The 26,713-nt window shown below is 43.3% G+C and overlaps 2 protein-coding genes across 3 annotated transcripts in view; one reads left to right on the top strand and one right to left on the bottom strand.

Moving 5' to 3' along the window:
* The window catches only part of GXYLT2 (glucoside xylosyltransferase 2), a 104,575-nt gene that overhangs the window by 57,573 nt on the left and 20,289 nt on the right, over positions 1-26,713 (top strand). For both annotated transcript variants that reach the window (XM_060202860.1, XM_060202861.1), the window contains exons 4-6: positions 9,721-9,972; positions 12,132-12,255; positions 17,642-17,814. In XM_060202860.1, coding sequence (XP_060058843.1) covers positions 9,721-9,972; positions 12,132-12,255; positions 17,642-17,814 — 549 coding nt within the window. The remainder of the gene's footprint in view (positions 1-9,720; positions 9,973-12,131; positions 12,256-17,641; positions 17,815-26,713) is intronic.
* LOC103120342 (protein yippee-like 5) lies at positions 8,714-9,157 on the bottom strand. Its single transcript, XM_060202415.1, has one exon. It carries the CDS (start codon positions 9,098-9,100, stop codon positions 8,807-8,809), a length of 294 nt encoding a protein of 97 aa, XP_060058398.1. The 5' UTR covers positions 9,101-9,157; the 3' UTR covers positions 8,714-8,806.

The raw sequence follows: 26,713 nt of genomic DNA, 5'->3' as shown, positions 1-26,713 counted from the left end.
TTTGATCCCCAGCAGCACATGTACCAGAGTGATGTCTGGTTCTTTCTCTCTCCTCCTCCAATCTTTCTCATTAACAAATAAAATATTAAAAAAAAAAGAAAGTGTGTGTCCAGTGCTGTTGTTTAATCCAAAAGTATGTTTGTGTGTATGTGTGTGTGTATATATATATATAGTATGATAAAGTGCTTTTTTTTTGTAAACACAGGGAATTTGTACAAACGCAGTATATATATATATGTATATATATATATATAGTTTGCATACTTATATATTTCTATTTTTATATAACAGGCTGAGGCCCCAGAGCTTCAAGTTTAATGCCCACACCACCTTGTACCAGAGCTTGCTCTAGAAGTTAGTGAGACCCAGGAGATTCCTGTCCTCACTTCTGTCTTAACTGGGGGAGCAGGAGGTCAGGCGATAGCATCCCTGGTTGAGCGCCCACATTACAGTACATAAGGAACTGGTTTAAGCCCCTCCCCCACCCTCCCTCACCTGCAGGGGCATGTTTCACAAGCAGCGAAGCAGAGTTACAAATCTCTCTCTTAAATATTTTAATTTATTTATTTTTGGATAGATATTGAGAGAAGGGGAGGTAGGGAGAGAGACAGACACCTGTAGCCCTGCTTCACCACTTGTAAAGCTTTCCCCCTACAGGTGGGGACAAGGGGCTTGAACCTGAGTCCTTGCACATTGTAATGTGTGTGCTTAACCAGGTGCTCCACTGCCTGGCACTCTCTCTCTCTTTCGTCTCTCTCCCTCTCTGTCTCCCCCTTTCCTCTCAACTTCTCTCTGTCTCGATCCAGAATAAATAATAATATGTTAAAAACTGAAAAAAAATTGAATGAAAACAAATGAATGAAAAAATAATTTAAGGGCAGGGGTAGATAGCATAATGGTTATGCAAAGAAACTCTCATGCTTGAGGCTCTGAAGTGCCAGGTTCAATCTCCTGCACCACCATAAGCCAGAGCTGAGCAGTGCTCTGGTAATAATAAAATAAAATGATTACCATAAAAAAAGAAAATAATTTAACTAAAGGCCACTGGTTGTAAGAAGTGGTAGAAGGAGATAAGCAGGCAGTGTAAAAAAGACACGGGAGAGGGGGCCAGGTGGTAGCGCACCTGGTTTGAGCACACATGTTACAATGGGAAAGGACCCCGGTTCAAGCCCCTGATCCCCACCTGCAGGGGGGAAGCTTCATGAGTGGTGAAGCAGGGCTGCAGGTGTCTCTCTGTCTCTCTCCCTATCTTCTCCTCCCCTCTCGATTTCTGGCTGTCTCTATCCAATAAATAAATAAATATAATATAAAAAAAGAAAAAAAGAAAATATTTTTTAAAAAAAGACACTGGAGAGAGAGAGAGAAAGAAATGCTCTGGGAGAGCCTGTCTAAGGAGGTGACATCTAGATTCACATCTAAGTGATGAGGTTGGTGTTCAGGAATAATAAGAATTAAGCCAAAGAGAGCACACTTGGATTGAGCTCTGCTTTACCAAGTGCACAGCCCAGGCTTAAGCCCAGCCCCCACCACACTGAAGGACTCTGTGGTCTTGTGGACTCTGTCATTATCGCTAGACATCTCCGTCTCTTAACCAAATAAACAAAAGCGTACATATATGAGTGGACAGCTCCACCTCATGTCTGGGAAGATGCTCATCCCAACATCACAGGAGTTCCATGGAGCTTAATGTCCAAACCCAAGGGAAGTGGGAGTCGGGGGTAGGGAGGACATGGCATTGCTGCTACTTGGATCATATCAAAAGACATGAACTGTGAAGTCATTAGTTTCTACATAGATCAGTTTTGATATTTGTGGTGTTACCTAAAATGAAATAGACAATCCTGGAAACTAAAGCATCAGGGACTAATCAATAAAGATGCTGGGGGCAGGGGGGGGGGGTCAGGCAATGGCACACCTGGTTAAGCTCTCGCATTAAAGATGCAGGGGGTGGGGTGGTAGCGCAGCGGGTTAAGCTCACATGGCGCAAAGCACAAGGACTGACGTAAGGATCCTGGTTCGAGCCCCCCAGCTCCCCACCTGCAGGGGGGTCGCTTCACAGGCGGTGAAGCAGGTCTGCAGGTGTCTATCTTTCCTCCTCTGTCTCCCCCCCCCATTTCTCTCTGTGCTATCCAACAACAGCTATGACAACAATAACAGCTACAACAAAGGCAACAAAGTGGGAAAAATGGCCTCTAGGAGTAGTAGATTCCTAGTATAGGTATCAAGCTGCAGCAATAACACTGGAGGCAAAAAAAAAAGGGGGTGCTGGGGGCCGGGTGGTGGTGCACCCAGTTGAGTGCACGTGTTACAATGCTCAAGGACCTAGGTTCAAGTCTTCAGTTCCCACCTGCAGGGGGAAAGCTTAGCAATTAGTGAAACAGTGCTACAGATGTCTCTGTCTCTGTCTCTCTCCCTCTTTCCTCTCAGATTCTTTCTAGCCAGTAAAATAAATAAATTAATTAAAAATATATTTAAAGGTAAATAAAGATGCTGTTTTGTTTTTTGCTTGCTATTTTTTGTTGCTTGTTTTGTCACCAGCATTATTTTGGGGGCTTGGTACCAGCATGACAATACCACCACTCCTAATGGTCATTTTATTTTCCTTTTTCTTTTCTTTTTCTGGGTGTATGGGGAGGAGAAGAGGAGACACCTGCAATATTGTTCCACCTCTCATTAAGCTTCTTCCCCTCTATTCCCCAACCCTCTGTGCAGATTAGGACCAGGGAGACTTGAACTTGGGTTCTTATATGTGGTAACATATGTGTTCTATTCAGTGCATGATGATGCCCCTAAAAATCCTGTCTTTAAGCACTTGTAAGGACCTTGTCTGACACCTCTAATGTCACAAAATTGGAAGTGAGCTGTTGTAGGTCTGCAGGATCCAAAGAATCTTGTGCACCCAATGACAGTTTCCACAGCTGTGGAGTGAAGACATACTGCAACACGGTGAAAGACAAATCCGCAATCTGAGTTGCAGGCTTCAGCACTCCTCTTCTGGTAATGGACTAATTATCAATCTAATTAGTGTGAAAATTAACGAGGTCCCCAGATTCTATCTGTGGATATGAATGAATCTGCAGTTAACTTTGCAGTTCTCCCCACCTCCCACCCCACCCCCTTCTTTGAGTCTGAGGATAAAACTGTAGGAGCACCTGTGGTTATAATGAACAGACCCCCCCAAAAAAAAAATTTAGTAAGGACAGAGAAGTCTTTGACAACACTGTCAAGCAAGCGACCTAATTGGCAGCTATAGAATTTATAGAGCACTCCACCCGGCAACTGCAGGATAATCATTCTTTTCAAATGTGTGGGAAACATTCACCAAGACAGACCATACGCTGGGCCATAAAGCAAGGCCCTACAGTTTGTGCTCCCTGGCAATGGAATTAAATTAAAAATGAATAACAAGAGGCCAAGCAGTGACACACAGTACCATGACTGAGGACCCAGGTTCAAGCCCCCCCCCCACTGCACCCCACCTGCAAATGATGGAGCAGTGCTACAGGTATCTCTCGTTCTCTCCTTTCCTCCCTCCCTCTCTGGTTCTCTGTCTTTATCGAAAAGAAAAAAAAAAGGGATGATCACTAGAAGCTGGGGTATCTTTTTTGCAGGCATCAACCCCTAGTGATAACTGATGGCAAAAATAAATAAACAAAAAAATAAAAGTAACAAGAGAGAGCTATCTGGAAAATTCCAAATACTAGGGAGTTAAACAAGTCACATTGGAAATTTAAAATTCCTCTATGTGCCTGGGGAGATAACATAATGGTTCTGCAAAAAGATTTTCATGTCTGAGGCACCAAAGGTCCCAAGTTTAATCCCCAGTACCATGTAAACCAGAGCAAAGAAGTGCTCTAGTCTCTCTCTGTATATTAATAAGTCAATTAATCAATCAGTTAATTTTAAGCATTTCTCTGAAGAATAAATTAGAAGGGGCCATACGTGGATGTAGCTAGACCAATGAATATACTTTTCCAGAATCCTTGGGGAGTTATAATGGTGCCTAGATCTTGGGGTAGGACAGCAGAGAGAATGAGAGAGAGAAATAGTCAGATGCCAATGTGTTTTGGAATTGGATAAGAGGAAGCATCCTACATAGACATTCTTGTCTCAAATTATTAAACAATTCCATGCTGCCCTTGGCATCAGTTTGTCAGCAGATCTGCTGCTCTGGGTCCTGCCAACTCTGCTATCCTAATTTCTGCCCCCTTTCTCTACAACCAGCTTCAACCCACCAGACAACCTACCACCTTCCTCTATCTTGTCTTTTCTTTTGGTCACTTTTTCTCATTTGTTCTTCTTACCATCAATCTTCTGCCCTGCTTTTATTTTATTTCCATTTTTCGCCTCTTCTCTTCTCTTCTCTTCTCTTCTCTTCTCTTCTCTTCTCTTCTCTTCTCTTCTCTTCTCTTTTCTTTCCTTTTGCCACCATGGTTACCACTAGGGGCTCAGTGCCTGCACCACGAATCCACTGTTCCTGGCAGCCATTTTGTTTTCCTTATATTTGATAAGACAGAAAAATTGAGAGGGTTAGGGGGAACTGTATAGGGAGACACCTACAGCCCTGCTTCGAGGCTCATAATTGCTTTCCCCTGGCAGGTGGTAAGCCAGAGCTTGAACCCAGGTCGTAGTACATGATGACATGTGTACTCAACCAGGTGTACCACCGCTAGGCCTCCTGGCTCCCCTTTTTCTGAGAAGACATCTCCACTTTACCGTGAGGCTGTTTTAGGAATCTGACTACGTTGCTGTGCACCAACCGTCTTATCACCCACACTTTACTTTTGCTTTTTTATCTGCCCCTCCTTAAGATTCCTTGGGAGGGGTTGGTGGTAGAGCACATAGGCACACAGTACAAAGCGCAAGGACTCGTACAGGGATCCCAGTTTGAGCCCCCAGATCCCCATCTGCAGCGGGTCACTTCACAAGCAGTTAAGCAGGTCTGCAGGTATCTTTCTTTCTCTCTCTATCTTCCCCTTCCCTCTCAATTTCTCTCTGTCTTATCCAAAAAAATTGAAAAAATGGTCATAGGAGCAGTGGATTCATAGTGCACTGAGTGCCAGCGATAACCTTGGAGGCCAAAAAAGTATATATTCCTTGGGAACAGAGATTACATTTCATTCTTTTCTGCTACTGCTACCACCACCACTACTGCTACTTATTGTCTAGACTTGAGTCAAACCACCAAGCCCTTGAGATAGCAGGTTGCATCATGACATCACAGCATTTATTGGGTCTTACTATGCAGGTACCAGGGATTCCAAATGTGTTAACTCCTTGAATTCATCCCAGCCACACTAGGAAGTGTGTTACCAAGCCTGCTTACCGGCTTGGGTAAGTGAGTCTTAAAAGACATAAGTAGGAACTGGGGAGATAGCAACATAGTTAAGGAAAAGACTTTGATGCCAGAGCTGGTTTCATTCTGAACTCCCTCTCTCACTAAAATAAAATATGTTTTGGGAGTTGGACGGTAGTGCAGTGGGATAAGCACAGGTGGCACAAAGTGCAAGGACCGGTGTAAGGATCCTGGTTCGAGCCCCCATCTCCCCACCTGCAGGGGAGTTGCTTCACAAGCGGTGAAGCAGGTCTGCAGGTGTCTGTCTTTCTCTCCCCCTCTGTCTTCCCCTCCTCTCTCCATTTCTCTCTGACCTAACAACGACGACATCAATAACAACAATAATAACTACAACAATAAAACAACAAGGGCAACAAAAAGGAGTAAATAAATATTAAAAATAAAATAAAATGTGTTTTAAAATAAATAAAAGCAAGACCCTAAGTAGTTTGTCCAAGAAGTTACAGGTAGTAATGGAAATAGGACGTAAACTCAGGTAGTTATATTTCAGGTCCTGAACTCCCTGCCTCTAAGTGGTGCATACTATCTAAGCCGTTAACTAGACTGGGGCAGAAGGCGCTTGGAAGCAAGCTGCGGCCTCTGGTCTCCTCAGCACAGAGGGACAGCAGGGGCCACCATAGGCCGCTACCCACAGAGTGATGAATGAATGCAGAAGAACACCCATCATAGCCCTCAGCATATGCTACAAATAGCTATTGTGTGCTGTCACTCCCACTCACCCCCTCAAGAAAACAAGAGCCTGGTTAATTTCCAGAAGGGGATTAGAATGGTTTTTTTTTTTTTTCTTTTAATCCACCCAGCAAATATTCCTCTTCTTATTATGACACAACCAACAACGATCCCCTTCAAATGAATACTGAGTCATCACTGCAAAATTACTGTCTCAGAGCCTCACTGTTAGAGAAAGACTGTTTGCCCTCCTGGTCATTGGTGGTGGTTCAGACAGAGAAGTAAAAGGCTTTATGTTCTTGTTTTCAGTAGAGGCAGTAAGTGGATTTGGGTATTTAAATATGTTCAGAAAGTTCATTATGTCTCTGCTTGGCTCTGGCTATGTAAAAGCCTTTTTGTGAGTATCATGGTCTGAAGTGCTTTGGGCATCAATGCGAATAGTGTCTAATTGCACTTGATACTTTAAACTGGAAAGCGGACTTCTAGCAGTAATAGCACTGCTATTTACTGAGTACTGAATACCTCATGAGTTTATTTCCCTAGGTCATGGTGACAGACAAAGGGTGAGACTACTGTCCACTTTTCACAGGTGGGGAACTGAGGCCTGGAATGACTGGGGAACTTGTTCCAAGTCACCAGGCAGGGGAAAGTGACTGAATCAGGGCGAGGATAGATAGTACAGTGGGTATGCAAACAGACTTATACTTAAGGAGCCAAAGTTCTACGTTCAATCCCCTGCACCACCATAAGCCAGAGCTAAACAGTGCGTTGGTTAAAAAAAGAGAGAGGGAGAGAGGGACAGAGAGACTGAATCAGGAATGTCAGACTCAAAATTCCTGAGGGCTATCTCCTCTGTCCCATCTCTGCACATGCCATTAGAATTGTTTACTTAAGGGAGTTGGGCCATAGCGCAGCCGGTTAAGTGCACGTGGCTCAAAGCGTTAAGGGCCAGCGTAAGGATCTCGGTTCGACCCCCCGGCTCCCCACCTGCAGGGGAGTCACTTCACAGGTGGTGAAGCAGGTCTGCAGGTGTCTGTCTTTCTCTCCCCCTCTCTGTCTTCCCCTCCTCTCTCCATTTCTCTCTGTCCTATCCAACAATGACAACATCAATAACAACAACAATAATAACTACAATAATAGAACAACCAGGGCAACAAAAGGGTATAAATAAATAAATATTATTAAAAAGAAACTTAAAAATAAAAGAATTGTTTACTTATTTGATAGACGCTGAGAGGGAAGGGAGAGAGAGAGGAGAGAAGCAGTGGCAATGTGCAGCACTCATGAAGCTCTTCCCTGCAGGTGGGCATCAGAGGTTTGAACCTGGTTTCTTGCGTATTATAACCAGGTGCTGGTGTACCTGGTTGAGCATATACATTACAGTGCACAAGGACCCGGGTTCAGGCCCCTGGTTCCCACCTGCAGGGGGAGAGCTTCACACCTGCAGGGCTGCAGGTCTCAGTCTCTCTCTCTCTCTTTCCCTCCCTTCCTCCCTCTCAATTTCTGCCTCTAATAAGAAATGAATAAATTATATATATATAAAACATGTGTACTTTACCAGGGGCACCACTGCCTGGCCCATTTGTCTTTTTTGACATATGATTGACACACTTAAAAGAGCACTCCCCCAATGCTCTCCTTAGCTTAACAAGCTCACACCTATGTAATGACTGTTTCCTACAGAAGCACTCTGTTTGGATGCATTATGATAAACTCTGTTTGACAAAGCAAGAAAAAAAAAATGCAGGGTAAAACCTCAATTAATTGTGTTCTATTTTAGCAGGTTCAAGGACTCTAAAGGGAAGAGATAGGAAGGGGCTATGGGAAGGGGGGTGGGAACTCAGTGTCCTAAGGTGGAGGAAGATGACAAGTTGGTAGAGGGTGTGTTGTGCTGACATCTGTCATGGGGAGATGTGAAACTCTACATCTGTGATAGCATCAACCTAGTTAATCAATATTTTATTTTATTTTATTTTTATTTTTTTAACATTCAACTATAATTTTATTTATATTACTATGCTTAAGTTACATGGAAAAGACAACCAAGCAGGTCCATCCCACTTCAGGAAAAGTTTCCTATCAACACCGATTATGTGGTGACAAATAGCTAAGAATGGTGACATCTTTGGGTCAAGACTGACAAAGGAGAATGAGCTCTGGGGCTATGGTTCTTCTCCAACAAGAATATGGCACAAGGGCCAGCACAAGCCATACTGACACTGAACCTTTAGTGCTGGTCACAAATTCAGATCTGTCCTCAGAAACTAGCAAATCAAGTGAAATAACTGGGTTTTAAAAAAGAACTTTAAAATGAAGCCCAAACAAGTTAAAAAAAAAAAAAAAAAGCATGCTCTTAACACATTTTCCTTTCAACGCTTACATTCAAACACACCTTTTCACTCTAATAGCCCAGATTTCTTTTTAACTTACTTAGCCCACCATGTAGCACGTAAGACTATCCTGCCTCAAGATGTAAACAGAGGGGGAAGAATTAACAGCATCTGCATAATATTCTCTCTACACGCTTCTGTTGGATGGAAAATAGGAAAATCTTTTTAAAAAGAAAGAAAGGAAGGTTCTATCTTAGATTCTCACAACTTCTTGTTCCACAGTTCATGAATCCGACTGATGCTAAGGTGACAGTGTTTGTAAGTAGATTTTTGTTTTCAGTGAAGGAGACCTGGAAAAGATGGAGTTGTGTCTTTTTCTTCAAGAGTTATCAGATGGTACGTGCTCCTCAAACCCCTCACTCTCTCGAACTAGAGCTCATTCCAGGATCACTCAGCCTTCCTTATAACGCTGGCTATCTTCGGTGGCAAATTCATAGATCCAGCCCAGTTTGCTATTGCAGTTTTTGTAGCTCACATCCCGAACTATGTGGCAGCCAGTGAGCATGACCCGGTATTGAACTTCACTGTATTGTAGGTTAAATACCTTGTTAAAAAGAAATGCTCGGCCAATGGCACCTGTGAACCATGTGGAAATGAGCTCTGAACGGTTGGTCAGGATCGTATCACAGTTTGCACATGAAAACAGAAGGGTACCACCAATATGATCGAGGAAAATTCTGCCCATTTTTGTAGCTGAAGTTCTAAAAACTCTGAGCGGTTGTGAGACCCGCAGCCGCGGCGACTCCTCCTCAGCCAGGACGAAGCCCCCTCACCCTTCGAAGCTCCAGGTTGAGTCAGGCCCCGGCCTTGGCCCCGCCTCTATTTATTTTTTTAAATGTTTATGTATTTATTTTTTCCCTTTTGTTGCCCTTGTTGTTTTATTGTTGTTGTTATTGAGGTCGATGTTGTTGGAGATGACAGAGAAATGGAGAGAGAGGGGAAGACGGAGAGGGGGAAAGACAGACACCTGCAGACCTGCTTCACCGCCTGTGAAGCGACTCCCCTACAGGTGCGGAGCCAGCGGGCTCAAACTGGGATTCTTCCGCCGGTCCCTGCACTTCGCGCCACGTGCGCTTAACCTGCTATGCTACTGCCAGACCCAGACATTTATACCTTGAGTCAACTTAGAAAGGAGAAATGAGAGCTAAGATTGATACTCGTTCTGCAAATCAATGTGAATCAATGAAATTGGTGGCACTGTCGACATACCAGGGGGCACGTCCTTCGTTTCTGACTTGCTTTCTGTATTCCTCCCCACCCCACCCCTCAACCCCCCACCAACCACCTTGTCTCATACACACTAAGGTGATCTTAAAGGATGTGGACTCACTTCTCTATGTGGACACTGATGTTCTTTTCTTGAGACCTGTCGATGACATCTGGAAGCTTCTGAAGCTATTTAATGCCACTCAGCTGGCAGCCATGGCCCCTGAGCATGAAATCTCCAAGATCGGCTGGTACAGCCGCTTTGCTCGGCACCCGTTCTATGGCTCTGCAGGAGTTAACTCGGGAGTCATGCTGATGAACTTAACTCGTATGAGAAATGCCCAGTTCAAGGTAAAGAAGTATTTTATACTTTCTTGTTTAAAAATCAGGGCTTTAGAGGCTGGGCAGTTGAGCACATGGTTAAGCGCACAGGTTACCTTATGCAAGGATGTGGGTTCGAGCCTCCACTCCCCACCTGCAGGGAGAGAAGCTTCACGAGTTGTGAAGCTTGTGCTGTAGATCTCTCTCTGTCTCTCTCCATCTCTATCTTCCCCTCCCCCTCTCAACTTCCTTCTTGGCTATCAAATAAAAAGAAAGTAAAAAATGTACAAATGAAAACAAACAAACATAAACAGCCAGCAAGATAGCTCACTTGGATAGTACATTTGCTTTGTCATGAACTCAGATTTGAGCCCAGCTCCCACCTCACTAAAGGAACACTCTGTGCTGTGGTGCATGAAAAACTTGATCCAGAGCAGTAAAATCCCAGTGAAAAGAAGGAAAGAAGGAAAGAAGGGAGGGAGAGAGGGAAGGAAGGAAGGAAAGAAGGAAGACTGGCAGACATCAGGAACTGAACACTTCCTAGAGTGTTAATGTGCTAATTAAGGAAGTGACTAGCTTATAGGAGAGGAAGGAAGGAACCAGGGAAAGGAGAGTTATTTGGGAAATTAAGAGATATTTATTTGTTCAGAAAAAAAAAAAACCAGATGATTATGGAATTAAATCTTTAATGCTTCTATTTAGGAATATTATGTTGCCTTTCTGAATCCCATAGTTTTTAAGCTCTGTATATCTAAGACTTTGAAAACTACAGAGATTTTCTTGGAATTATCCTAGGGATATATTTACACCAAGCTATTCATCTAAAACTGTTCATCTTTTGTTCTAACAAAGAACTGGAAAGAATCTAAATGAGCAACAGCAAAGAATAAAGCAATTAACCTCATTAGAAAAAAAAAAAAGACCACATCTATAACTGAGATAAATAAAAACCTCTAGGGAGTCGGGAGGTAGCGCAGTGGGTTAAGCGCATGTGGCGCAAAGCACAAGGATGGGCGTAAGGATAAGGCCCATAGCTCCCTACCTGCAGGGGAGTCACTTCACAGGTGGTGAAGCAGGTCTGCAGGTGTCTATCTTTCTCTCGTCCTCTCTGTCTTCCCCTCCTCTCTCCATGTCTCTCTGTCCTATCTAACAACAATGACATCAATAACAACAACAACAATAACTACAACAACAATAAAAAGACAACAAGGGCAACAATAGGGAAAATAAATAAAATAAAAATAAAAACCTCTAAAGACTATTCAGTGAAAAAATTAAAATGTGCAAGGCATAATATCACAGACTAGGATACCTCTCAATCCTAATAATACCAGAAAGACCAGTGATTGTTACTGTGTGAGTGCCTCAGAGAGAAACAGAAATAGGAAGTATAGGAATTTGGAGAATAAACATTCTAGCTTTGTGTGCTGTTTAAGTGTTTAGTCTGTGTTGCTCTATTTTTGTTACACTTGTTTGTTTTTAGCAGAGTCCTGCTCAGCTCTGGCTTATGGGGGTGCTAGGGATTGACCCTGGGACCTCAGAACCTTAGGCCGGAAAGTCATTTTGCAGAACCATTGTGCTACTTATTAACACAAGAGAAGAGTAGGGTGTAAAAGAGAACTAGAGCATCACTCTAGCCCGTGTGATACTAGGGATCAAACCTAGGACCTCATGTCTCCACGTCCTGTGCTTTAGCCACTGTGCCACCTCCCATGCACACTATATTATTATTACTGTTATTCTCCAGGGTTATTGCTGGGGCTTGGTGCCTGCACTACGAACCAAATGCTCCTGGAGGCTATTTTTTCCCTTTTTGTTGCCCTTGTCGTTTATCGTTGTTGTTGCTATTGATGTCATTGTTGTTGGATAGGACAGAGAGAAATCAAGAGAGGAGGGGAAGACAGAGAGGAGGAGAGAAAGACAGACACCTGCAGACCTGCTTCACCGCCTGTGAAGCGATTCCCTGCAAGTGGGGAGCTGGGGTCCTTAGGCCAGTCCTTGTGCTTCACACCACGTGCACTTAACCCGCTACGCTACTGCCCGACTCCCTTTCCTTCGTTCTTGAGGGGGAGAGAAGAGGTGTTGCAGGGGAGAGGGTGGGGATGGTGGCCAATCCTCCAACATTGTTTCTCAGTGTGCACAATATATTCTCTTTGCTTCAGTCATTCCGACAGTTTTCTCTTTTCCAGAGCAGCATGACTCCAGCAGGCTTGGCTTGGAAGGACATGCTATACCCTCTGTACCAGAAATACAAGAATGCTATCACATGGGGAGACCAAGATTTGTTGAATATTATTTTTTATTTCAATCCGGGTAAGTTCTCCTTCAAGAATGCTATTTGTGAAGGAATATGTCCACCTTTTCCCAAAAACACATTTCCAGTCTTGTCAGCTAGTAGGTTTGAGTTGAGTCTGTGTCCCCTGCGGAGTGCACCTGCTCATCAACCCCTGTGATTTGTCTCAGAGGAAGGCCTTTTGTTACACACACACACACACACACACACACACACACACACACACACAGCCAGATGTTGAAACTTCAAACTCTGGATGCCATTTTTTTTCCATTTCATTTTATGTATTGTTTTTATTTGTGTATTTATCTATTTTTAGATAGAATCAGAGAGAGAAAGATCACAGTGAAAGAGAAGCACCTGCACCACTGTTTTATCTCACCTCTAGAGGAGTTCCCCTCCTATAAGTGGGGGCTGGGTCCATACCTATGCATTGTAATGTGTGAGCTCAGCCAGATGTGCCACTGCCTGGCCACAGGAGTCTTTTTTTTTTTGGCCTCCAGGGTTATCACTGGGACTCCTAGTGCCAGCACTACAAATCCACTGCTCCTGGAGGCCTTTTTTTTTTTTTTTTTAAATACAATAGGACAAAGAGAAATTGAGAGGAGAGGGAAAGACAGAGAGGGGAAGAGAAAGTTAGACACCTGCAGACCTGCTTCACTGACTGTGAAGTTACCCCCCTGCAGATGGGGATGCAGGGGCTCAAACTGGGATCTGTGTGCAGGTCCTTGAGCTTTGTAGTATGTGCGCTTAACTCAGTGCACTACCACCTAGCTCCAGGAGTCCATTTTTTTAAGAATATCTTTTTAAAAAATATTTATTTATTTATTCCCTTTTTGTTGCCCTTGTTGTAGTTATTATTGTTGTTGATGTCGTCATTGTTGGATAGGACAGAGAGAAATGGAGAGAGGAGGGGAAGACAGAGTGGGGAAAGAAAGACTCCTGCAGACCTGCTTCACCGCCTGTGAAGTGACTCCCCTGCAGGTGGGGAAGGAGTCCATTTTTTAAAGGTATATTTTACGCATCCCAAAAGGTGCCATAGTGGATAAAGTGCTACACTCTCAAGCATCAGGTCTTGAGTTTGGTCCCTAGTGTTACATGTACCAGAATGATACTCTGGTGTTCATTTGTTCTCTCTCTCTCTCTCTCTCTCTCTTTCTCTCTCTCTCTCCCCTGTCACCTCTTTCTTATTAAGAAACCTTTTTTGTGGGGGCCAGGTGGCGGCACACCTGGTTAAGAACAGATATTACAGAACACAAGGACCTTGGTTCAAGCCCCTGGTCCCCACCTGCAGGGGGAAAGCTTCATGAGTGGTGAAATAGGACTGCTGGTGTCTCTCTATCTCTTTCCCTCTCTAGCTCACCTCCCCTTTCAATTTCTATCTCTATTCAATAATAAATAAATAAAAATATTTTAAAAAGGGAGTCAGGCGGTAGCGCAGCGGGTTAAGCACAGATGGCGCTAAGCACAAGGTCCAGCGGAAGGATCCCGGTTCGAGCCCCCGGCTCCCCACCTGCAAGGGAGTTGCTTCACAGGTGGTGAAGCAGGTCTGCAAGTGTCTATCTTTCTCTCCCCCTCTGCCTTCCCCTCTTCTCTCCATTTCTCTCTATCCTATCCAACAACAATGACATCAGTAATAACTACAACAATAAAACAACAAGGGCAACAAAAGGAATAAATAAGTAAATAAAATTAATTTAAATATATATATTTTAAAAAAAAAAAAAAAAAGCTTTTTGGGGGTGGGGGTATATAGCATAGTGGTTATGCAAACTGACTATCATGCTTGGAGCTCCAAAGTCCCAAGTTCAGTCCCCCACACCACCAGAGCTGAGCAGTGCTCTGGTAAAAAAAAAAGGAACTTTTTAAGGAGCTCATCTTAAAGGGATGTCTGTATGAAGGGGGGACATGCAGCATGGGAAACTGCACTGGGAATTTGGGGTATGGGAGCCCTGTACTCTACCAGTTGACCTATTTTCCTTGACTAGATGCCATATTTTAAGAATAGCTTTTAGCAGTGAGTGTGTGACTTCCTCCTTCTGGTTTATTTCGCTTGACACTGCCCCTTTCAGCTCCATGAAGCGAAAGGTAAAAACGCATCCTGTCTTATAACTGAGTAGTACTCTACTGTGTGTACATACCACATCCTTTCTGTCCACTTACATGTTGTTGGGCACTTGGGTTTTGTTATTGTTGTTGTTGTTTTTTAAATATTTATTTATTTCCTTAATTCTTTATTGAGATAATGCATGACAAACTTTGTTCAATATTTATTTATTCCCTTTTGTTTTTGTTGCCCTTGTTTTATTGTTGTAGTTATTGTTGTTGTTGTTGTTATTGATGTCGTGTTGGATAGGACAGAGAGAAGAGGGGAAGACAGAGAGGAGGAGAGAAAGATAGACACCTGCAGACCTGCTTCACCGCTTGTGAAGTGACTCCCATGCAGGTGGGGAGCCGGGGGCTCGAACCGGGATCCTTATGCCGGTCCTTGTGCTTTGTGCCACGTGCACTTAACCCACTGCTCTACCCCGACTCCCGTTGTTTTTGTTTTGTTCTGTTTTATTTTGCTACCAGGGTTATTGCTGGGATTCGGTGCCTGCACTACGAATCCATTACTCCTGGAGGCCACTTTTTTTTTTTTTTTTTGCCTTTGTTGCCCTTGTTGTTTATTGTTGTGGTTTTCATTGATGTCGTTGTTGTTGGAAAGAACAGAGAGAAATGGAGAGATGAGGGGAAGACAGAGAGGGGGAGAGAAAGACAGACACCTGTAGACCTGCTTCACTGCCTGTGAAGCAAACCCCTGCGGGTGAGGAACCGGGGGCTCAAACTGGGATCCCTATGGCAGTCCTTGGCGCTTCATGCCATGTGCGCTTAACCCGCTGCACTGCCTCCTGACTCCCTGTTGTTTGTTTTTACCAGAGCACTACTCAGCTCTGGCTTATGGTGGTGCAGGGGATTGAACCCTAGACTTTGAAAGCTCATGCTTGAGAGTCTGTTTTGCACAACCATTGTCCTATCTCCCCCACCCCACTTGGGTTGTTTCCATATCTTGTCTACTGTAAAGAGCACTGCAGTGAGCACATTTGTACATTACTACTTATTTTATTTTATTTATTTACTTATTTTTCAAAGTCTTTTTTTAATTATTTACTTATTAATGAGAAACATAGGAGGAGAGAGAAAGAACCAGGTATCACCCTGGTACATGTGCTGCCAGGGACTGAACTCAGGACCTCATGCTTGAGAGTCCAATGCTTTATGCACTGTGCCACCTCCTGGACCACTATTTTATTTTATTTCATTTCATTTCATTTCAAGACCGTGGAAGAAAGTGTGAGGAGAAGAGCACTGTCAGTTCTTCCATAAGGTGCTGCTGGAAATTGAACCTTTGACGGTAGGGGCCTCAGACAGGCAATTTGGTGCTCTAATAGGTTCAGCTGTTCCCTCAGCCAACTATTTTTAAAAATCAGACTCTGAAATTAAAACTGATCAAAATAAAACCAGGATCCAAAAGATACAAATCCTGAAAAAGAAAAAAAAAAGTCAACTGATAAAAAGTTTCTGGTAAGATTCCCAATACTCATTTGCTAGGTGAAGAGAATGTCAGCCATTCACTGACATGTTTTACTCTGGCAGTCACAGGGAATATAAGGTCTACACATCCTCCTTTCCCTTCCAAAGCAAATTTCATCTTTTCCGAGGTGTAGATATATTGGTTAAGGTGTTTCTTTTTAAAATTTTTTAATTGGATAGAGACAGAGAAATTGAGAATGGAGAGAGGTTATTATCAAAGCTTTCTGTAGCCAATAACTCTGCTTTAAAAAAAATTATGAGGGTTGAGCAGTTTAGCACTGGGTTAAGCAATGCACAAGGGCGGAGGGTAGATAGCATAATGGTTATGCAAACAGACTCTCATGCCTGAGGCTCCAAAGTCCCAGGTTCAATCCCCCTCACCACCGTAAGCCAGAGCTGAACAGTGCTCTAGTAAAAAAAAAAAAAAAAAAAATGCAATGCACAAGGATTGCTGCGAGGATCCTGGTTCAGTGCTCTGGAAGAAAAGAAAAGAAAAGAAAAGAAAAGAAAAGAAAAGAAAAGAAAAGAAAAGAAAAGAAAAAAAAAGATGGTTGCCAGGAGCAGTGGATTCAAAGTGCAGGCACTGAGCTCCAGCAGTAATCCTGGGGGTTAAGAAAAATAAAATAAACAGGGAGTCAGGCAGAGTGCAGTGGGATAGCACATGTGGCGCAAAACACAAGGACCTGCAGAAGGATCCTGGTTCAAGCCCCCGTTTCCCCACCTGCAGGGGAGTCACTTCACAAGCATTCACAGTCAGGGAAGCAGGTCTGCAGGTGTCTATCTTTCTTTCCCCCTTTCTGTCTTCCCCTCCTCTCTCCATTTCTCTGTCCTAGCCAACAACGACATCAATAACAATAATAATTACAATAAAAAACAAGGGCAAAAAAGGGAATAAATATTTTAAAAAATAATAATAAATTAAATAAATAAATAAATAAATAAATAAATGTTTATTTATTTTTGCCAGACTGCTGCTCAGCCCTGTTTTATAGTGGTGCTACAGATTGAACCTTGGGAGCTCAGACATGAAAGTCATTTTGTTTGTTTGTTTGTTTTTTGCCTCCAGGGTTATTGCTGGGGCTCGGTACCTGCACCACAAATCCACTGCTCCCAGAGGCTTTTTTTTTTTTTCATTTTGTTGCCCTTGTTGTTTTATTGTTGTGGTTATTATTGTTGTTATTGATTTATTTTTATTTTTGAGAGAGAAAGACACAGAAACACAGAGCACTGCACAGCTCTGGCTTATTGTGATGTGGGGGATTGAACCTGGGACTTGGGAGTCTCAGGCATGAAAGTTTCTTTGCATACCATTATGCTGTCTACTCCCACCCTATTGTTGTTATTACTGTCATTGTTGTTGGATAGGACAGAGAGAAATGGAGAGAGGAGGGAAAGACAGAGAAGGGAAGAGAAAGACAGACATCTGCAGACCTGCTTCACTGCTTGTGAAGCGACTCCCCTGCAGGTGGGGAGCTGGGGGCTTGAACCAGGAACCTTATGCTGGTACTTGCACTTTGTGCTTAACCCGCTGTGCTACCACCCTCTAACCGTTATACTGCCTCACCCTACGCATTGAAGCTTCCTTTACTGTGGTAGGGGCCTGGATTGGATCTTGACTATGCACATAGTAAACTCTTCTGCTGGCTTGCAAAATACTTTCATCCGGGAGACAGCCACGCCCCAGGTCCAATCCTTGGCGCCATTATAAAATCAATCCGAACAATGCTCTGGTTAGGAAGGTCAATAAATCACATGCATCGCCATCTAGAGAGGCTCTGGTTTACTCACCTAACACTGACTGTGGACATGTGCCTTCTCTTCTGTCGCCCCCAGAGTGTCTCTATGTGTTCCCTTGCCAGTGGAACTACCGCCCTGATCACTGCATGTATGGAAGCAATTGCAAAGAGGCTGAACGAGAAGGTGTGTCTGTCCTGCATGGGAACAGAGGCGTCTACCATGATGACAAGCAGCCAACTTTCAAAGCATTCTATGAAGCCATACGGGATGTAAGTGTGTTCTTGACACCCTTCCGCAGATCCCTGCTTATCAACATGCCAGAGAGCAGAGGCTTCAGTCAGCAGCTCCTTTGAAGGGCAGGTCACTCCATGGGGCACTGAGTCATAGCAGCTCTCCCCAGCCTCAGGCTCTCTGTTTCACTAGGTCCACTTACCATGAGCACTATGCTTTATCCGTGTTTGATTTGATATTGCCAAATAAGGTCGTGTGTGTGTGTGTGTGTGTGTGTGTGTGTGTGTGTGTGATAATGTGGAAGTGCTTGTCAAGAATTGAACTAAGCAAGTTACATATATCTAACTACAGGGCTCACTGATTAGAAAATATTACTTTTGTTCTTTTTTTTCTCTCTCTCTCTTATTGGACAATAGGAGGGACAGAACATTTGCCAACCAGTATTTTTTTTTTTTGCCTCCATGGTTATTGCTAGGGCTCTGTGCCTGCACTAAGAATCCACTGCTCCTGGTGGCCATCTTTTTTCTGTTGTTATTGTTGGACAGGACAGGAAAGTGAGAGAGAAGAGGGAGACAGAGAGGGGAAGAGAAAGATAGATACCCGAAGACCTGTTTCACTGCCTGCAAAGCAACCCCCTGCAGGTGGGAAGCCGGGGCATGAACGGGGTCCTTGCACTAGTCCTTACACTACATATGCTTAACCCAGTATGATACTGCCCAACCTCTGCCAACCAATATTTCTTTTGTAAAAAAATTTTTCTTTTTTAAAAAAGTATTTATTTATTTATTCCCTTTTGTTGCCCTTGTTGTTTTATTGTTGTAGTTATTATTGTTGTCGTCATTGTTGGATAGGACAGTGAGAAATGGAGAGATGAGGGGAAGACAGAGAGGGGGAGAGAAAGATAGACACCTGCAGACCTGCTTCACCGCCTGTGAACCGGGGTCCTTGCCCCGGTCCTTGCGCTTTGCACCACGTGCGCTTTATCCGCTGCACTACAGCCTGACTCCCCCAATATATCTTAAGTTGCATAGCATTTAATTTTCTCAGTAAGAAGGAGACTTTAAAAATATATTTTTAAAATTTTATTTCAATGAGACACACACACACACACACACACACACACACACACAGAGATGCCAGAGCACTACTCAGCTCTGGTTTACAGTGGTGCTGGAGATTGAACCTAGGACTTCTTTTTCATTTCTTTCTTTCTTTAAATTTTAATTATTTTTATTTGAAAGAACAGGGAGAAATTGAGGGAAGAGGAGAAGACAGAGAGGGAGAGAGAGAGACACTTGCAGCACTGCTTCATTGCTAATGAAGCCTCCCCCCCCCAACACCACCACCACCACCATTACTGCAGGTAGGAGCTGAGAGCTTGAACTCAGGGCCTTGCTCATTTTAACATGTGCACTCAACCAGGTGCGCCACCACCTGCCCCGCTTTTTTTATCAAGTTAGTTCGACTTTCTCTTGAACTATAGGAAGAACTTTAATATAAACTAGAATATAGGGCTGTTGTTTTTTTATGTGTCTTTTTTTTTTCCTCCAGGGTTATTGCTGGGCTCGGTGCCTGTACCATGAATCCACCGCTCCTGGAGGCCACTTTTTCCCTCTTTTATTGCCCTTGTTGTTGTAGCCTTGTTGTGGTTATTATTATTGCCATTGTTGATGTTGTTCGTTGTTGGATAGGACAGAGAGAAATGGAGAGAGGGGAAGACAGAGAGGGTAAGAGAAAGATAGACAGCTGCAGACCTACTTCACTGCTTGTGATGCGACCCCCCAGGATCCTTGTGCCGGTCCTTGCGTTTTGCGCCATGTGCGTTTAACCCGCTACACTACTGCCCGCCCCACTACCCCAATATCATTTTTGTATGTGGTATTTGTCAGTCCTCTTACCCAGCTATATACAGTTTTTGGTTTTAAAATGGGGAACCTGAAATTGAGATTTTTCTTTTCTTTTTTTTTTTTTATCAGAGCACTGCTCAGCTCTGGGACTTTGGAGCCTCAGTCATGAGTGTCTCTTTGCATAACCATTATGCTATTTACCCTCACCCCGAGATTCTTCTTTAAGGGATTGGTATTTGCACACATAAACTTCTGTTTTGTTCCCCCACCACCATAGAGAAGAAAGGGAGCTCAGAGCATCAGACATTAAAGTCTTCCTGCATAGTTGCCTAACCATTAGGCTATCTCCCCATCCCTTTTTTTTTGGGGGGGGGGCAAATGTCTCTCCCTCTATGTGTTTCTAAAGTAAATACTGAATGAAAATTGGAGGCGGGGATAGATTGCATAATGGTTATGAAAAGAGACTCTCATTCATTCCTGAGGCTCCAGAGTCCCAGGTTCAATCCCCCACACCACCACTAACCAGAGTTGAGCACTGCTCTGGTAAAAAAAAAAAAAAAAAAAAAAGAGAGAGAGAGAGAGAGAGAGGAGAAGAAGAAAAAATAAAGAAAGAAAAAAGAAAAAGAAAGAAAGAAAGGGAAGAAGAAAAAGAAAGGAAGAAAAGAAAAACGTCCCAAATGTGATTTCCAACAGAACCATCTCATATTACACAATGCATAATCTCCTTCTGGGAAGAAATATGCATTCCCATTAAACATGATTAAGTAATACTTCTGGTGAACTTTAAATGAATTAAAATTTATTCAAGGAAACCAGACACCCACCTACTCTGCTGTCAGTCAAGAGCACAGAGACTTTGATCATGTTCTTCCTTTTCTTTTTTCTTTCTCTTCTTTTGTATAAAATGTCCTTATCAGCACCTGCTTGAGCCCATGTGTTACAGTGTGCAAGGGCCTGGGTTCAAACCCCCAGCCCTCATCTGTAGGGGGAAAACTTTGTGAGTGGTGAAGCAGTGCTGCTGGTGTTTTCCTTATCTCTCTCTCTCTCTCTTTTTTTTTTTAATAATCCTTATTGGATAGAGACCGCCAGAAATCAAGAGGGAAGGGAAGGATAGAGAAGAAGAGAGACATCTGCAGCACTGCTTCACCACTCGTGAAACTTTCCCCCTGTCGGGGGGGGGGGGGTTGGGATTCAAACCTGGGCCCTTGCGCACTGTAGCGTGTGCTCAACCTGGTGCACCACCACCCAGCTCCTCTCCTTGTCTCTCTCTACCTCCCCTTTCCCTTTTGATTTCTGGCTGTCTCTATCCAATAAATAAAGATAATTTTTTTAAAGTTTTAAATAATAAAATGCCCTTATCAGTGCAGACTCTTTAGTTTGACTTTCCAGAGGTCTTTTCCTTTTGTTTTTGTTTGTTTTTTAATTTTTACTTATTTATTTCCTTTTGTTGCCCTTGTTTTATTGTTGTAGTTGCTGTTGTTGTTGTAGGATAGGACAGAGAAATGGAGAGAGGACGGGAAGACAGAGAGGGGGAGAGAAAGACAGACACCTGCAGACCTGCTTCACCGCCTGTGAATCGAGTCCCCTGCAGGTGGGGAGCTGGGGGATATAACCGAGACCCTTACTCTGGTCCTTGCGCTTTGTGCCACGTGCGCTTAACCGCTGCGCTACCACCCAACTCCCTTTCCTTTCGTTTTTTTTTTAATATTTTTATGTATTTACTTTTATTTTATTGGATAGAGACAGAGAGAAATTAAGAGGGAAAAGGGAGATGGAGTGTGAGAGGGGCGGGGCCAGGTGTTGGTGCACCTGGTTGAGCGCACATGTCACAATGTTCAAGGACAGGTGTTCGAGGCCCTGGTCCCCACCTGCAGAGGGAAAGCTTTGTGAGTGGTGAAGCAGTGTTGCACCTCTCTCTCTCTCTCTCTCCCCTTCCCTCTTGATTTCTGCCTGTCTCGATCCAATAAATAAATAAAGATAATTAAAAAATTGTCAGTGAGAGGGGCCAGGTGGTGACACATCCTGTAGAACACACTTATTACCATTACACTCAAGGAGCCTGGTTCCAGCCCCCAGTCCCCACCTGCAGGGTGATGCACATCTGCAGGTATCTCTCTCTCTCCCTCTCTACCCCACCCCCATCTCTCACCAAGCCCCAGTGGTAACACTGGTGGCAATAAATACACATTAAAAAGATGGAATGGGGGTCAGGCAGTAGCGGAGCAGGTTAAGCGCATGTGGCACAAAGCGCAAGGACTGGTGGAAGGATCCCAGTTCGAACCCCCAGCTCCCCACCTGCAGGGGAGTCTCCTCACAGGCGGTGAAGCAGGTCTGCAGGTGTCTGTCTTTCTCTCCCCCTCTCTGTCTTCCCCTCCTCTCTCCATTCTTTCTGTCCTATCCAACAACAACGACATCAACAACAATAATAACCACAACAACAATGAAAAACAAGGGCAACGAACAGGAAAATAAATATTAAAAAAAAAAAAAAAAAGGAGAGAGTGATCTGGGAGGTGGCACAGTGGATAAAGTGTTGAACTCTCAAGGGTGAGGTCCAGAGTTCAGTCCCCAGAAGCACATGTACCAGAGTGATATCTGGTTCTTTCTCTCTCTCTGCCTATCATTCTTCATGAATAAATAAGTAAAATCTTTAAAGAAGAAGAAGGAGGAGGAGAAGAAGGAATGAGAAAGAGACCCCTGCAGCACTACTTCATTGCTCATAAAGCTTCTCCTTGCAGGTGGGAACTGAGGGGACTTGAACCTAGGTCCTTGTGCATGGTAATGTGTATGCTCAACCAGATTCAAGCCTCCAGCCCCTACTTACAGGGGGAAGCTTCATAAGGATGGAAGCAGGTCTGCAGGTGTCTCTCTTACTCTCTCCCTCTTTATCTCTTCCTCCCCTCTTAATTTTTCTCTGTCCTGTCAAATAAAAGGAAAATAGGGGCCAGGTGGTGGTGCACCTGGCTTAGCACATACATTACAATGCGCAAGGAAAAGGGTTCAAGTCCCTGGTCCCCACCTGCAGGGGGAAAGCTTTGCAAGTGATGAAGTAGTGTTGCAAGTGTCTCTCTGCATCTCTTCCTGTCTATCACCCCCTTCCCTCTTGATTTCTGGCTGTTTCTATGAGACAAAATAAAGATAAGAAATATATATATATATATATATATATGCCAGGAATGATGGGTTTATTATTTAGGCACCAAGACCAGCAATAACCCTGGTATAAAAAGATAATAAAGCAAAATTTGGGAGGGTATGGAGATAGTATAATGGTTATGGAAACAGATTCTTTTCTTTCAGATTTAAAAAAAATAATAATATTTATTTATTTCCTTTTTGTTGCCCTTGTTTTTATTGTTGTTGTGTTCTTGATGTCATTGTTGGATAGGATAGACAGAAATGAAGAGAGATGGGGAAGACAGAGGGGGAGAGAAAGATAGATACCTGCAGACCTGCTTCACTGCCTGTGAAGAGACTCCCCTGCAGGTGGGAAGCCAGGGGCTAGAACCGGGATCCTTAACGCCGGTCCTTGTACTTTGTGCCACATGTGCTTAACCTGCTGCGCTACTGCCCAACTCCCATGGAAATAGATTCTTATGGCTAAGGCTCTAAGATCCCAAGTTCATTCCCTTGCAAGAGCTAAGTAGTGCTCTGGGAAAAATAATAATAATAATAAATAAAATTGTAACTCCAGTATTATTTTATTGAGGAAATAATGGTTTACAGGATTGTTGTTGTTACAACAGTAAATATCTGGGGCCTTTCCTGAATCGACAAGATTGTGATAAAACATTGACATCTGAGGCTGGGGCAATGATTCAACCAGGAAAGCACTGAACTTGCATGTCTGTGAGTCCCCTGTTCAGTCCCCGGCACTATATATGCCAGAGAGATGCTTTGACTTTTTGCTCTGTCTCATGTCACTCTCTCAAATGTAGTGAATACAATAAATCCAAAACAAAAAACTTGGCTGGGGAGATAGCATAATGGACAGACACACACACACACACACACACACACACACACTTTCATACCTGAAGCTCCAAAGTCCCAAGTTCAACCCCCAGCATCACTATATGCCAGAGCTGGGCAGTGCTGTGGTTAAAAAAAAAAAAAAGTTATTAAATAAATTTGGTGACTACAATAAAAATTCATTATGCTTACTATATAGGAAAAAAAATACCTCTGTGGTTTATTGTAGTAGATCTCAAATATCTGCTTGATCCGAGGTCCCAGGTTCAATCCCCTGCACCATCATAAGCCAGAGCTGAGTAGTGTGCTCTGGTATAAAAATAAAAGGGAGTCGGCTGGTAGCGCAGCAGGTTAAGCGCAGGTGGTACAAAGTGCAAGGACCGGCATAAGGATCCCGGCCGGTTCCAGCCCCCGGCTCCCCACCTGCGGGGGAGTCACTTCACAAGCCCTGAAGCAGGTCTGCAGGTGTCTATCTTTCTCCCTCTTTGTCTTCCCCACCTTTCTCTATTTCTCTCTGTCCTACCCAAAAACGATGACAATAATAACTACAACAATGAGACAACAAGGGCAACAAAAGGGAATAAATAAATAAATATTTTTTAAATAAAAAAAAAACCGGCTGAAAAAAAAAAGATGTGAATCAAATATCTGCTTGAGTCTTTCTTGTCAACCAAAACATGGCCTTGCTCTGATGAGTAGGTAAATAAATGTTTATGAAAGAAACATACAGCCAGGAGCCTTATCAGAAGCATGATGTTTATTTAGTTTTAATTGTCTTATTTTATTTTGATAAAGAATGAGACAAAGAGATAGAGAGGAAGATACACACCTGTAGCACTGCTTCATCACTCCTGAAGTTTCCTGAAGTAGGTGGAGACCAGGGGCTTGAACCCAGGTCCTTACTCATTGTAATATATGTGCTCTACTAGCTGCTCCACCACCCAGCCCTTTATTTAATTTTTAAATAGTTCTTTATTTATTAGAAAGAAGGAGATAGAGAAACCAGAGTACCACTCTGGCACATATAGTGCCAGGGACTGAACTCAGGACTTGACAGGCCAATACTTTATCCACTGCACCACTTGCCTGGCATGATTTTTTTTTTTTAATTTGTATTTGTAAAAAGGAAACACTGTGGTCCAGGAGGTAGCTCCGTGGATAAAGTGTTGGATTCTCAAGCATGAGGTCCTGAGTTCAATGCCCAGCAGCACATGTACTGGAGTGGTGTCTGGTTCTTTCTCTCTGTCCTCCTATCCTCTCATTAATAAATAAAATAAAATATTAAAAAAAAAAAAAAAAAGGAAACACTATGGTCCGGGAGGTGGCACAGTGGTAAAGCTTTGGACTCTCAAGCATGAGGTCCTGAGTTCAATCCCCAGCAGCACATGTGCCAGAGTGATGTCTGGTTCTTTCTCTCTCCTCATTTCTCATAAATAAATAAAATCTTTAAAAAATTTTTTTTTGTTTGTTTTTTTTTTTTTTTTTGACTGATATCTTGTTTATTTGGTTGGTTTAGACAGAGACGGAGAAAGAGTAAAAGAGACCTTAGCACCAAAGCTTCTTCAGTATGGTAGGAGCCAGGCCAGGCTTGAACCTTGGTTATGCATATGGCAAAGCAGTACACTATACAAGTATACAAGTGAGCTATTTCAACAGCACTGCTTTTTTTAAATTTTTTTTTTATTGCCTACAGGGTTATTGCTGGGGCTTGGTGCCTGTGCTATGAATCCACTGCTCCTGGAGGCCATTTTTTCCCTTTTGTTACCCTTGTTGTTTATCGTTGTTATCATTATTATGGTTGCTATTGCTGGATAGGACAGAGAGAAATCAAGAGAGGAGGGGGAGACAGAGAAAGGGAGAGAAAGACACCTGCAGACCTGCTTCACCGCTTGTGAAGCAACGACCCCCCCCCCCCCCCGCGCAGGTAGTGAACCCAGGGTTCAAACCAGGATTCTTTCTTTTAAAAAAAATATTTATTTATTTATTCCCTTTTCTTGCCCTTGTTGTTTCATTGTTAAAGTTATTATTGTTGTTGTTATTGATGTCATTGTTGTTGGATAGGACAGAGAGAAGTGGAGAGAGGAGGGGAAGACAGAGAGGGGGAGAGAAAGATAGACACCTGCAGACCCGCCCCAATGCCTGTGAAGTGACTCCCCCGCAGGTGGGGAGCCCGGGGCTTGAACCAGGATCCTTACACTGGCCCTTGTGCTTTGTGCCACATGTACTTAACCCACTGTGCTACTGCTTGACTCTCTTGAACCAGGATTCTTTTTTTTTCTTTTATTTATTTTTTTTTAGTTTGTTACTATTACTATTTATTATTATTATTTTTTTTTAATTTAAGAAAGGATTAATTAACAAAACCATAGGGTAGGAGGGGTACAACTCCACACAATTCCCACCGCCCAATCTCCATATCCCACCCCCTCCCCAGTAGCTTTCCCATTCTCTATCCCTCTGGGAGCATGGACCCAGGGTCATTGAGGGTTGCAGAAGGTAGAAGGTCTGGCTTCTGTAATTGCTTCCCCGCTGACATGGGCGTTGACTGGTTGATCCATACTCCCAGTCTGCCTCTCTCTTTCCCTAGTAGGGTGTGTCTCTGGGGAAGCTGAGCTCCAGGACATATTGGTGGGGTCTTCAATCCAGGGAAGCCTGGCTAGCATCCTGATGGCATCTGGAACCTGGTGACTGAAAAGAGAGTTAACATACAAAGCCAAACAAATTGTTGAGCAATCATGGACCCAAAGCTTGGAATAGTGGAGAGGAAGTGTTAGGGAGGGTACTCACTGCAAACTCTAGTATACTTCTGCTTTCTTACTTTGGTGCCATACTCCAAACTCAGTCAATTTCTGCTTTGCGTTTCTACTTCTTTTTTTTTTTTTACATGCATAACACAAGTCGAACCTGAAATGGAATTGGAGTATTACACCAAAGTAAAAGACTCGGGGGTGGGTGGGTGGGTGGGGAGAATACAGGTCCATGAAAAATGATGAATGAAATAGTGGGGGTTGTATTGTTAAATGGGAATCTGGGGAATGTTATGCATGTAAAAAAAAATATATATATATATATATATATTTTTTTTTTAAAAAAGGAAACACTGACAAAAAACATAGGA

Source organism: Erinaceus europaeus, chromosome 12 (assembly GCF_950295315.1).
Source record: "Erinaceus europaeus chromosome 12, mEriEur2.1, whole genome shotgun sequence".
Classification (NCBI taxonomy): Eukaryota; Metazoa; Chordata; class Mammalia; order Eulipotyphla; family Erinaceidae; genus Erinaceus; species Erinaceus europaeus.
Note: the sequence above shows the minus strand (reverse complement) of the source record. Positions and strands in the feature narration are given on the sequence as shown.